This window comes from Onychostruthus taczanowskii, unplaced genomic scaffold (assembly GCF_017590055.1).
Source record: "Onychostruthus taczanowskii isolate IOZ18803 unplaced genomic scaffold, ASM1759005v1 scaffold3, whole genome shotgun sequence".
Classification (NCBI taxonomy): Eukaryota; Metazoa; Chordata; class Aves; order Passeriformes; family Passeridae; genus Onychostruthus; species Onychostruthus taczanowskii.
This window is the reverse complement of record NW_024500349.1, coordinates 25,004,225-25,016,316: the sequence shown is the minus strand read 5'-3', so window position 1 is coordinate 25,016,316 and position 12,092 is coordinate 25,004,225. Positions and strand designations below refer to the sequence as shown.

The 12,092-nt window shown below is 51.9% G+C and overlaps 1 protein-coding gene across 1 annotated transcript in view; it reads left to right on the top strand.

Moving 5' to 3' along the window:
* The window catches only part of KIF9 (kinesin family member 9), a 23,330-nt gene extending 11,238 nt beyond the window's left edge, over nucleotides 1-12,092 (top strand). Inside the window, exons 13-23 of the mRNA XM_041408513.1 lie at nucleotides 695-763; nucleotides 1,409-1,513; nucleotides 1,928-1,983; nucleotides 2,392-2,551; nucleotides 3,796-3,908; nucleotides 5,264-5,446; nucleotides 7,846-8,054; nucleotides 8,585-8,764; nucleotides 10,193-10,308; nucleotides 11,073-11,177; nucleotides 11,937-12,092. Coding sequence (XP_041264447.1) covers nucleotides 695-763; nucleotides 1,409-1,513; nucleotides 1,928-1,983; nucleotides 2,392-2,551; nucleotides 3,796-3,908; nucleotides 5,264-5,446; nucleotides 7,846-8,054; nucleotides 8,585-8,764; nucleotides 10,193-10,308; nucleotides 11,073-11,177; nucleotides 11,937-12,044 — 1,404 coding nt within the window. The 3' untranslated portion in view covers nucleotides 12,045-12,092. The remainder of the gene's footprint in view (nucleotides 1-694; nucleotides 764-1,408; nucleotides 1,514-1,927; nucleotides 1,984-2,391; nucleotides 2,552-3,795; nucleotides 3,909-5,263; nucleotides 5,447-7,845; nucleotides 8,055-8,584; nucleotides 8,765-10,192; nucleotides 10,309-11,072; nucleotides 11,178-11,936) is intronic.

Genomic DNA, 12,092 nt, shown 5'->3' with positions numbered 1-12,092 from the left:
CCTGTTGCTGCTGGTAACAGAACAGCTTCTCCACAATTAGAAAACTTGGGCAATTAAGGAAATCATTTAAAGCAAGGGATCACAGGATATTAGAGTGCACTTTCAGAGTGAAAACCAAACTGGAGGAGCTGAAATTGGAAGGAAACTTTGTGGTTTGGTGCTCCAGAGGTCACTGCAAAGCACCACAGTGCCCACTTCTCCCTGAATCCCAAGATTTTTGTGCTCACCTTTCTAAAGACACATTTCAAAAAGTGAATCCTTGAAGATATTTCATGTTAGGGAGAAATTCACTCAAATCCAGCACAGGAAAATCTCTCCTTTGTCCCAGTTACTGCCAGAGCTGCTGAGTAGTGGCAGAGGTGAGCCCTGCACAATGCTTGGCTTCCAGGATAATATCCCAGATCCTGAAATTTGATGGTCCCTGCAATTCCAGACCAGAAAATCATCCCATTAAAAAGCAGTGATGGTTTGGGCAGGCTCTGCAGGCAGGACCCAGCAGAAGCTGTGCTGTAGGGACCTAATCAAAGGGAAATCAAACTGATTTCCAGACCCACTGATTCCCTGCTGCAGGCCCTGAGGGAGCTGGGATCCAGCTGGGATATTTTCCAGCAGCCAATGTCGTGCTGCTTTTAGCAGGTTTTGTTTTTCCCCCAATATAATTTAGTGTTTTGCTCACCCTTTTTTCCCCTGCTAGGCATCAGTGAAGGCTCTGGAGGAGGAGATCCAGCTCCTGAAGCAAGAGCTGACCATGCAGGACCACTTGGTGAGGAGCAGTGAACTCGTTGTCCAGTGGGGTTGTGTCCTTCCCTGTGCTCCCAGCCCCATCCTCGGGGGCTTAGGGAAACCTCTGAAGATCCCACACAGAGGGATGGGGCTGGAATTTCAATCCCCAGCCACTGGAGATGGGGTTTGGGGTTTTTCCACACTCTTGAAGCTCTTCTGTTAGTTGGTTGCTCCCAAATCCCATCTCCTGCCAAGTCAGGTGATGAGCATCCCAAGCAGAAATGGGCACAGCAATTCCAGGTGTTTGCCAGAGCAGTGGAATCACAGAATTCCAGGATGGTTTGGGTTGGAAGGGACCTAAAAGCCCACCCAGTGCCACCCCTGCCATGGCAGGGACACCTCCCACTGTCCCAGGCTGCTCCAAGCCCTGTCCTTGGGCACTGCCAGGGATCCAGGGGCAGCCACAGCTGCTCTGGGCACCTGTGCCAGGGCCTGCCCACCCTCCCAGGGAACAATTCCTTCCTCAAATCCATCCTGAATCTCCCTCTTTTAGTTTAAAACCATCACTCCTTGTCCCACCACGACAGGACCTGCCCGAAGCTTTGTCCCTGTTGTTCTCACGGGCTCCCTCAGCTGTTTGTGACTCCCTGATTTTCAGTTTTCCAATCTTTTGGGGTTTTTTTAGGCAAATAATTCCTTGATGACTTACAGCCCCCTGACTACAGCCCAGAGAGCAGAAATCAGATCCCAAGTCCAGAAATACCTCAGAGGAGTCATTGAGGAAATTGATGTAAGTAGTGAGAAAAGGGCTCACTAAAAAATCATTAAATCCTGATTCCATCCTCTTTTCCTCCAAGAGAGGGGCAGTGACAATGTCTTTTAAAGAGGCTGTTTTTCACCCCAAAGCCAGAATTGTAATATAATTTCTTTTTGCTTTGTTAAGTCTGTAATGTTTTCATTCCATTTTTGCTGATTTGGAGGCTCTGGAAGTATTTTCCTTAATTTTAAAACACTTTAAACTGATTTTTTTTTAAACTCCTTAATTTCTTTTTGCTTTGTTAAGTCATGTTTTCATTCCATTTTTGCTGATTTGGAGGCTCTGGAAGTATTTTCCTTAATTTTAAAACACTTTAAACTGATTTTTTTTTAAACTCCTTTATATAATTAATACCAAAATTGATGGCTTTGTACCTCTCTTCCTCAGATTGTGAATGTCAGGCAGATCCAGGAGGTGTTTAGGCAGTTCAAAGTGATTTTAAGGTAAGTCCAGAGATCCTAGAGTGGTTTGGGTTGGGAAGAACCTTAAGGACCATCCCATTCCATGGGCAGGGACACCTCCCACTATTCCAGGCTGCTCCAAGCCCCCTCCAACCTGGATTAAAGATTCAAACAAGGGGGTGGGACTGAGCAGAGTTAGCATGGTTTGATGTGGCCCATTAGAAGGTTCTGAAAAGTATTAAAATAACCATCAAAAAGCTTTAATGTTAAAGAGCCCTAAAGGAATGTCACGGAAAAGGAGAGGAAGGGAGTGGACAAAGGTTATGATGGGAAGCCTGGGAGGGCTGTTGAGGGATAAAACCACAGGTAAAAGGGGTTTTTCTTTGGGAATCTGCCTTTGGCAGGGGTCACAGGTGGGAAAGGATTCCTTAAGGGCTGTGTTTTCCTTAGCCAACAGGCAGAAGAAGTGGAGAGCAGGTTCTGGAACAAGTACGGGCTGGGACGCATGGTTGGGTCTGACTCTGAGTCCAGTTCTGACTCGGATCTGCGTTTGGAGGAGGCTGAGGAGCAGCAGGAGGAGGAGGAGGAGGAGCAGGAGCATGAGGACACGGTAATGCCTGGGCTTGGCCTGGCCCAGAATCCACCTGAGAGCTGGCTCCTTGGTGCCAAAATGGGAATTGTATGAAGCGGATTTTTCCCTGTTGAAATCAAACTCACAAATGTCACTGGGGGTGAGTTTGTCAAAAAATGTGTCCAGAGCAGAGATGCACCATTAACAAAGAGGAATTCCTGGCAGCAGAGGGATTAATTTGACTCTTTATCTGCACAGAATAGTTCAGGAAATGGGAATTAGAATCCCAGAAAGGTTTGGGTTGGAAGGAACATTAAAGATCATCCCATTCCATGAGCAGGGACACCTCCCACTATCTCTCAAACCTAGCCTGGCCTTGGGCACTTCCAGGGATCCAGGGGCAGCCACAGCTGTTCTGGGAATTCCATTCCAGGGCCTCCCCACCCTCCCAGCCAGGAATTGCTTCCCAATATCCCATTTAAGCAGTGCCCCTTTCAGTTTAAAGCCCCCTCAATGTCCTGTATAATGCAATCTCCAAAGTGCCCTGTGTGCCACTGGGTTGGAGAAGGTGAGGTCCTGACTCTGCTGAGATCCCTTTTTTAATCCTTATAATGTCTGGAGCCAAGTGTATAAATCCCACCTAATCCATAAATCCTCCTGTGGGCTCTCACAGAGTTTTTCATTCCCACATTAGGGCATTCCAGGGGATGGAAGAGCTGCTGGGTGAGACCTGGCCAGCTTCCTGGTGTCCACCAATGGGATATTCCTCTGTGTTTCCATGTTTCCTTTCTGTGCTTCCTGGAGTCCACCAATGGGATATTCTCTTCTGTTTCCATGTTTCCTTTCTGTGCTTCCTGGTGTCCACCAATGGGTTATTCCTTTGTGTTTCCATGTTTCCTTTCTGTGCTTCCTGGTGTCCACCAGTGGGATATTCCTTTGTGTTTCCATGTTTCCTTTCTGTGCTTCCTGGTGTCCACAAATGGGATATTCTCTTCCGTTTCCATATTTCCTTTCTGTGCTTCCTGGTGTCCACCAATGGGATATTCCTTTGTGTTTCCATGTTTCCTTTCTGTGCTTCCTGGTGTCCACCAGTGGGATATTCCTTTGTGTTTCCATGTTTCCTTTCTTTGCTTCCTGGTGTCTACCAATGGGATATTCCTCTGTGTTTCCATGTTTCCTTTCTGTGCTTCCTGGTGTCCACAAATGGGATATTCCTTTGTGTTTCCACGTTTCCTTTCTGTGCTTCCTGGTGTGCACCAGTGGGATGTTCCTTTATCTTCCAGGAAAGTACAGTTGAGCAGGATGAGGATTCAGATCAGGAGGATGATGCAGGGACTATTGAGATTGGAAGTCCTCCTACATCCCCCACTCCTGATGGGGAGAAGGAAGCTGATGAGTGAGTTAAGCAGTCACACACCACTGCTTTACCTCTGATAATCATGGAATCATGGAATTGTCTAGACTGGAAAAGCCCTCCCAGATCATTGAGTCCAACCATCCCCCAGCACTGCCAAGGCCACCCCTGACCGTGTCCCCAAGTGCCACATCCACAGGGATTTAATTCCCTCCAGGGATGGGGATTCCACCACTGCCCTGGGCAGCTGTGCCAGGGCTGGAGAGCCTTTTTGGGGAAGGAATTTTCCCAATATCCAACCTGCACTCCCCTGGCTGAGGTTGGGGTTGTTTCCCCTTGTCCTGTCCCTGTTCCCTGGCAGCTCCTGTCCCTCTCAGGGCTTTCCCAGCTGCTGTCCCCAATCCTTGTGGTGCCCCAAGTTCAGGACCCAGCACTTCACAGTGCCCAGGCAGGAATGTGCAGCCCATGGAGAAAGGAATGGAGGGAGCTGCCAGAGAAGCAGCAGAGATTTGGGGAGGGAAGGGGGAAGCAGCCAGTCCTGAGCAGAGGAAGAGCCTTCAGTTTACAGAAGTAAAACCTGCTTGGTTCCTCCCTGACATTTCCCCAAAGTCCTCGTGGAGAGAGCGGAGGAACCCCCAAGGCTTTGGTGTCTGTGTGACCCCTGGGCTCTGCTGTGCTGTTTTGGTTTCAGGAGATGTGGCAAACACTCCTCTGCCTGTGTCCCAAATCCCACTCTCCTGATCACAGCATTCCTTAGGAAGAAATCCCCTGGCAGGGTGGGCAGGCCCTGGCACAGGTGCCAGAGCAGCTGTAGCTGCCCCTGGATCCCTGGCAGTGCCCAAGGCCAGGCTGGATTTGATTTGGAGCAGCCTGGGACAGTGGGAGGTGTTCCTGCCATGGCAGGGGTGGATTGGGATGTGTTTAAGGTCCCTTCCAACTAAACCCATTCCATGATTCCATGATGATTCTATTTCTCTTTGCTGCAGTTGATGCTGGAGGGGTTTTGGAGGGAAAGGAGCAGGGAGCCAGGCTTGGTTTAAATGTGGGGTTGGATCAAATCCTTGGGGATTCCTTTTGGAGAAGGTTAGCCTTTGTCCAGGTGAGCCCAAAGCTGGGCAGGGTGGGACTGCTCTCCTTGGGATCCTTCTCAGGAGAGCTCCTCCAGCCTGGCCTGTATCCCACAGGATCCAGGGCAGGTCCTCCACTCTCAGGATGAAGGATTTGTGGGAACAAGGCTGATTTCATTCCTTGCCAGTGGATAATTTCCCTGGAAACTTTGGTAGAAGCTACCTCAGATCAGTTTTGAACTCAGCAAAGCCAAACTTGCAGCATGTTTTGGTTCCAGATCCCTCTGATGAGGAAATTAATGAATGTGGTTTGTCTTTCCCCCCTGTCAGGAAGGAAAGAATTAGGAGCCCTCCTCCTGATATAAGTCAGGATGAATCCTCACTATCCAAAAGTCCCATCGAGGATCTGGAAGAGGAAGAGGAAGAGGAAGAAGAAAAGGAAGAGGAAGGAGTTTACCAGGAGGGTGATGAAGAGTCCTCAATCCCATCTTCAGAGGATTCCCAGAACCTCAAGTAGGTTTTCCCTGGGAGGGAGTAAATCCCCTTTTCCAGAGGGTGCTTTACAATGGATTGTGTTCCCTGAGTGCAACTCCAAGGCAAAGGGGAGAGGTTTGGAGATCTGCAGGAATACAGGACAGGAGGGGTGGTGGGAGCCCCCTGAGCTCCAAGTGATGGTGGTGGGGGTCACCTCTGTGTTTCCAGCTCTGCCCTGATCACGTGCTCTTGAATATTTAAAAGCTTCAATTAATTTAATTTATTTAATTTTTATTTAATTTTATTTATATTTATTTAGTTCTTTAATCCCTGAAAACTGCAGCATCTCTTTGGTGAGTGGGAAAACTGCAGGGAGACCTCACATGCAGCCAGAAATCCCTACAGTCATGAAAGTGGAGCTAAAGAATCATGGAATTCCAGGCTGGCTTGGGTTGGAAGGGAATTTAGGGATTATCCTATTCTACCCCCTGCCATGGCAGGGACACCTCCCACTGTCCCAGGCTGCTCCAAGCCGTGTCCTTGGGCACTGCCAGGGATCCAGGGGCAGCCACAGCTGCTCTGGGAATTCCACCCCAGCTCCTCCCCACCCTCCCAGCCAGGAATTCCCAATCTCCCATCCATCCCTGCCCTCTGGCAGTGGGAGCCATTCCCTGTGTCCTGTCCCTCCATCCCTGTCCCCAGTCCCTCTCCAGCTCTCCTGGAGCCCCTTCAGGCCCTGGCAGGGCTCTGAGCTCTCCCTGGAGCCTTCTCCTCTCCAGGGGAACATTCCCAGCTCTCCCAGCCTGGCTCCAGCCCTGCAGCAGCTCCAGGTCCTTGTGCTGCTGGATTTGGGGCTGGGGCAGCTCTGCAGGGGGGTCTCACCTGAGGGGCAGAGGGGCAGAATCCCCCTTCCCTGCTGCCCAGGGTGTGGTTTCTGGGTTGCAGCAGAGCAGTGGAGCTGGTGCAGAATTCCCACGATGCTCCTCACCGTGTTTCCATCCCCTCTGTGCCCTCCACATGGGATTTGTGTCCCTCTGGTGTTCCCAGGGCTGGCAGGACAGGCTGCTGCAGCTGCAGGAGGCCCATCCCAGAGCTCTTCCAGCAGCTGGGAGCTGCCTCTGGGAGCTGGAGCCGTGGCACTTTGCCCAGGGGCTGTTGTTTACAGCCCTGTGCCAGCTCACACAGCCCTGCAGGAGCTGGAAAATGCCCTTAAGAGGGCACCCAGGGAAGGCAGGAGCTGGAGTTTGGAGTGAGGAATGTGGAGCCCTCTGGGCACCTGCCTTGGAACAAGATAAGCTTCAAGGTCTCCTCCAACCCAAATCATTCCATGATTTTATGTTTCTGTCTTCTGCTCCCAAGCCCATCCTGCTCTCCAGGAATATCACCAGCACAGAGCAGCATCTGTGGACTGTGACATTCTCCTTTTTTTTGCCTGGGGTGGCTCATACTGGAACAACACCAGGTGTTCACTGGCACACGCTGGCATCAAAGCCATTTCACAGAAAAGTCGGGAATAGCGTTGGGAATTCTGACTTGGAAAACAGGCAGGACTTCCAAGGCATGGCAGCGGTGCTGTGGAGCTGGCCAGTGCTTGGAGCTGTGGGGTTTGGCTCCAGAGGGAGCTGATCCTGCTGGGAATGCAGCATGGGCTGAGCACAGGCATTTGTTTAACAATAGGGAGGAACAATATCCATTATTTTGGTGAAAATTCAAGCCATGAAAGGCTGGCTTTCCGGGGAATACTCAGTTCTGAGGAATAGGGTGTCTGTGTGAAGAGCTTTGTTCTGGGAGCAGCCTGGGGGACAGTGGGTGCTGGGGTGGGCATGGGAACAGTGCCAGGGACCCCAAAGGAGCCCACTGAAATCCCATCAGACCTCAACTGTGACTATTCCCAAGGACTGGGGAGGCCACACCTCAAATCCTGAGTCGAGTTCTGGGCCCCTCACCACACTGAGGGGCTGCAGCTTGTCCAGGGAATGGAACTGGGAAAGGGCTGGAGCCCCAGGAGGGGCTGAGGGAGCTGGGAAGGGGCTCAGCCTGGAGAAAAGGGGGATCAGGGGGGACCTTGTTGCTCTGCAGAACTCCTGACAGGAGGGGACAGCCGGGGGGATTTGGGATCTTATCCCAGGGAACAGGGACAGGAGGAGAGGGAATGGCCTCAGGCTGGGCCAGGGTAGGCTCAGGGTGGAAATTTGGAATGTTCCTCCTGGAAGGGGCTGTCCAGATGTGGCACAGCTGCCCAGGACAGTGGTGGTTCCCCATCCCTGGAGGGATGTGACATCCATATGGATGTGGCACTAGGGGACATGGTCAGGGGTGGCCTTGGCAGTGCTGGGGGATGCTTGGACTCAATCTTGGGGAGCTTTTCCAGCCTGAATCATTCCCTGCACGCTGCAGGGCAGGACAGAGTGAGCTCCTGTGTCTGTGTCTGCTTTCAGGCCCTCTCTGTCCAAGGAAAAGGCCTTTGAGGTGTTTAAGAAGGAGACTGGACAGGAGATCCATCGGATCTTCAGGGAGAACAAGAGAATCCTCATTGCCAGGAAGAAGGGAATCCACTCTGTGGCACGGAAGATCAATGGCCTCAAGGAGCAGATTGAGGCAATCAAGGAGGCTCTGGAGGCTCAGAAGAGGAAGCGGAGGCAGGAGGGTGAGGAGGCAGCACGGGACAGGGGATGGAGCTCTGGGCTTCGAGATCTCATCCTTGATTTGATTTGATTTAATTTAATAGAGGTGGTGGTTAAGGAATTGCCCTGGGACAGGGCTTTGCCTCTGGATTCCAAATATTTCCTCTGTCCCTATGTGATTTCCAGGTTCCAGAGCAGTTTTGGGTGGTTACAGAATTCCAGAATGGTTTGGGTTGGAAGGGATGTTAAGGATCATCCCACTCCACCCCTGCCATGGATAGGGACACCTCCCACTGTCCCAGGTTGCTCCAAACCAAATCCAACCTGGCCTTGGACCTTTCCAGGGATCCAGGAGCAGCCACAGCTTCCCTGGGCAGCCTGTGCCTCCCAACCCTCCCAGCCAGGAATTCCTTCCCAATCTCCCATCTAAGCAATCCCAGGGATTTTTCCCCTGGCAGCCAAGTCAGACCCTCCATCAGGTGTGACATCTGCAGAGCCCTGTCCCTGCTCTCCACCCTCAGCAGAACCTTCCCTTCCTTTTCTCCCTCTCCAGGAGAATACACGGATGGGAAAGGACACGTGATCATCGATGAGAAGGAGTTCTCCCTCATCGTGAAGCTGAAGGAGCTGAAGGAGGAGCACAGGGCTGGCTTTACTGAGCTGCAGGACCTGAAGGCAGAGATGCAGTACTGCCAGCACCTCGTGGATAAGTGCAGGAGAAGTGAGCACCAGGGCTCAGCAGCCTGCAGCTCAGCAGGGATAAATCCAGACTGGAGCACTCCCAAACTTCATGGGACCCCAGAATGGTTTGGGTGGGAAGGGACCTTAAAGCTTATCCAGTTCCAATCCCTTCCCACTGTCCCAGGCTGCTCCAAGCCCTGTCCAGCCTGGCCTTGGACACTTCAGGGATTCAGGGGCAGCCACAGCTGCTCTGGGCACCTGTGCCAGGGCCTGCCCACCCTCCCAGCCAGGAATTCCTTCCCAATATCCCATCCATCCCTGCCCTCTGGCAGTGGGAGCCATTCCCTGTGTCCTGTCCCTCCAGCCCCTTGCCAAATTACCATTTCCTGTTGTCCTTTGTCCTGTTGCCTTCCAGACTGGATTTTATCCATAATCAGGTGGGGTTTTCTGACCTAACCTTGAATTGCTGCAGATCCTCTCTTCCAGATAATGTCCCTCTACTCCTTGGTCCCACCCCCACATGGGGGAAAAATTCCCACAAGGAATTCCCACACTGCTGACCCCGGATCTCATCCTTGATTTTATTTAATAGAGGTGGTGGTTAAGGAATTGCCCTGGGACAGGGCTTTGCCTCTGGATTCCAAATATTTCCTCTGTCCCTATGTGATTTCCAACTTCCAGAGCTGCAGCCTTATCAGGAAAAGGAGCTTGGCCACAGCTCTGCCTGGGAAATCCCTGCAAATTCCACTTTGAAATCTGTGGGTTCAAACTGCCCCTGCTGTATCCCTGGATTTGCCCCTCTAAGGGAAGCCAGTCCCTGTAGGAATTCCAGAGCCCCAAACATTTTGGATGCTGTCCACGTAGCAACATTTGCCAGGGGACAGCTTGGATCCATCAGAGCATCCCACGCAGGAAGAAATGGGATAATCATTCCCATCATTCCAGGGATAAAGAGGACCCAATCACAACTGTGCCACTGCTTCCTGTTGGATCTGCGTTTGGCATTTTTGGGTGCTCCAGATGTTTGCTGTTTGTTCAAACATCCAGGATTCACCCAGATCAGGAGCGGAGTGCCTGGGAAATGCCCAGGATTAATAAGAACATAATTCCCACCTGCTGTGTGTTCTCACTGCCTATTATGGGATGGCAAATGGCTGTGCTTGAGTGTGTGGGATTGAAATGCGAGCCCCAGCCGTGCTGCCCATTCCAAAGGGATTCTGGGGGCTGCAGGAGTGGTGCCTTCTCATGGCCAGGGGACTGTCCCCAGAGCTGGCCACCACCTCCTGGCCACCTCAGCACAGCCAACAGCCTCCTTAAATTCACTTTTCCAATCATTGAAACTCCAAATCCTGGAGTTCTGAGCTTCCTGTCTGAGGGTTTAAGAGCACTGAGATCCTGCCCGATCCATAGGAACAAGCAATCCATGCTGTCTTTTAGGTCATTAATTACAGCCCATTAATTGCCCCTCTTTGCTTTGCAGAGTTTGATATCTGGTACAACGAAAACTTCCGTCTTCCTAAAGACATGAAGGAAGCTCTGGAGCCTGGTGGGAACATCAGACCTGGAATGATTCCCATGAACAGAGTCATGTGCCTGGTGAGTTATCCCAGAGTTCTGCTGATTCTCCTCAGGAGCCATGTGTGGGGTGCTGAGGGAATGAGGGAGCCTCTGGAAGGAGGAGGAGGAGGAGGAGAAAAAGGAGAAGGAATGAGGCACAAAGGGAATGTCTGGAGCCATATCCTGCTGTCACATTCCCTTCACTGTTTAGGGACTAAATCAGGACAGTGACTGAGGCACCTGGCATCTGTGGAACAACAGGAACTGGGCAAAGTGCCTGGGGGTGCAGGGGTGTTTGGATTCCCAGCCTGTGGGATCACAGGTTTGCAGCCAAACTCTTGTGGCACTGCTCAGTACCAGTCCTGTGGCAGGAGCCACTGTGGGGGCCTGGGTCTTTTCTCATCCTGAAAAGCACATTTCTGTTCAGCTCCCCATGCATCCAAAAAGTGTGACCAGAAGGGGGAATTCTGCACCTCAGGTGAGACCCCACCTGCAGAGCTGCCCCAGATCCAACAGCACAAGGACCTGGAGCTGCTGGAGAGATCCAGAGGAGGCCCTGGAGATGCTGCAGGGCTGGAGCCAGGCTGGGGGAGCTGGGAATGTTCACTTTTCCTGTGGGAAAATCCCAACCCTTGCAGGTTTTTGCTCAAAGCCCTGCCCAAAGCTGCTCCTCCAAGGTGTGGAAAGGGGAACCTCTCACTTCCAGGTTGTTCTGGCTGACTTGGTGTTTGGTGCCACAAAAGGGATGGATGTCCCAGGTGTGCAGGTGTGTGTTTTGCACATGGAATGCTTTTCCCTGGCAGGATGAAGACGTGCAGGACAAGTTTGAGTGGGTGCAGGAGACAGCGCTGCCAGACTGCCCGGGCTCCGTGTCCTTCTACAGGGCCAGGATGAAGACAGATCAAAAGGTAACCCCAGGGAGAATCCCAGAATGGACTGGGATGGAAGGGACCTTCAGGATCATCCAGTCCCAGCCCCTGCCATGGGCAGAGACACCTTCCACTATCCCAGGGTGCTCCAAGCCCTGTCCAACCTGGGCAGACAAATTCACCCAGAGAGAGATGGGAATGTTCACCTGGAGAATGCTCCAGAGAGACCTCAGAGCCCTTCCAGGCCCTAAAGAGCTGGAGAGGGACAAGGGATGGAGGGGCAGGACACAGGGAATGGCTTCCCACAGCTAGAGGGCAGGGATGGATGGGACACTGGGAAGGAATTCCTGGCTGGGAGGGTGGAGAGAGACTGGAATGAAATTCCCAGAGCAGCTGTGGCTGCCCCTGGATCCCTGGAAGTGCCCAAGGCCAGGTTGGATGGAGCTTGGAGCAGCCTGGAATAGTGGAAGGTGTCTCTGTCTCACCTTATTGAGATAAGCCTTAAGGTCCTTCTCAACTGAAATAATTCTGGGATTCCATGAAAACATCTCAAACATCTTTTCAGTGCTCTGGAGAATTTCCTAGGGATTCCTGTCCCCTCCTTGGAGCCTGCTGGGATCTTCTCTCAGCAGAGCAATGCTGGTGTGATGGGGATTCTCCCAGCTCTTCCCAGCACCACTGGGAAAGTCTGAAAAGGCATTTGGTTTTATTTTTCAGGAAAAAAAGTTTTTACAGGTGAGAACTGTGCTCTGAGAGCTGAGCTGAGCTCAGTGATCCCTTTGTGTTCCCTGTTCCCAGCAAACCTTCAACGGCACCATGGCGGAGCTCCGGAAAATGCACAGGAAACCCGGACTGGTCCCGGCTGCTGAGAAGAAGAAAGCCCTGTCCTTCCTGCCCATCACATAGCCTGGATCCCAGCATTCCCCAAGGAATGCCACCTCAGGAAGCGCCTCC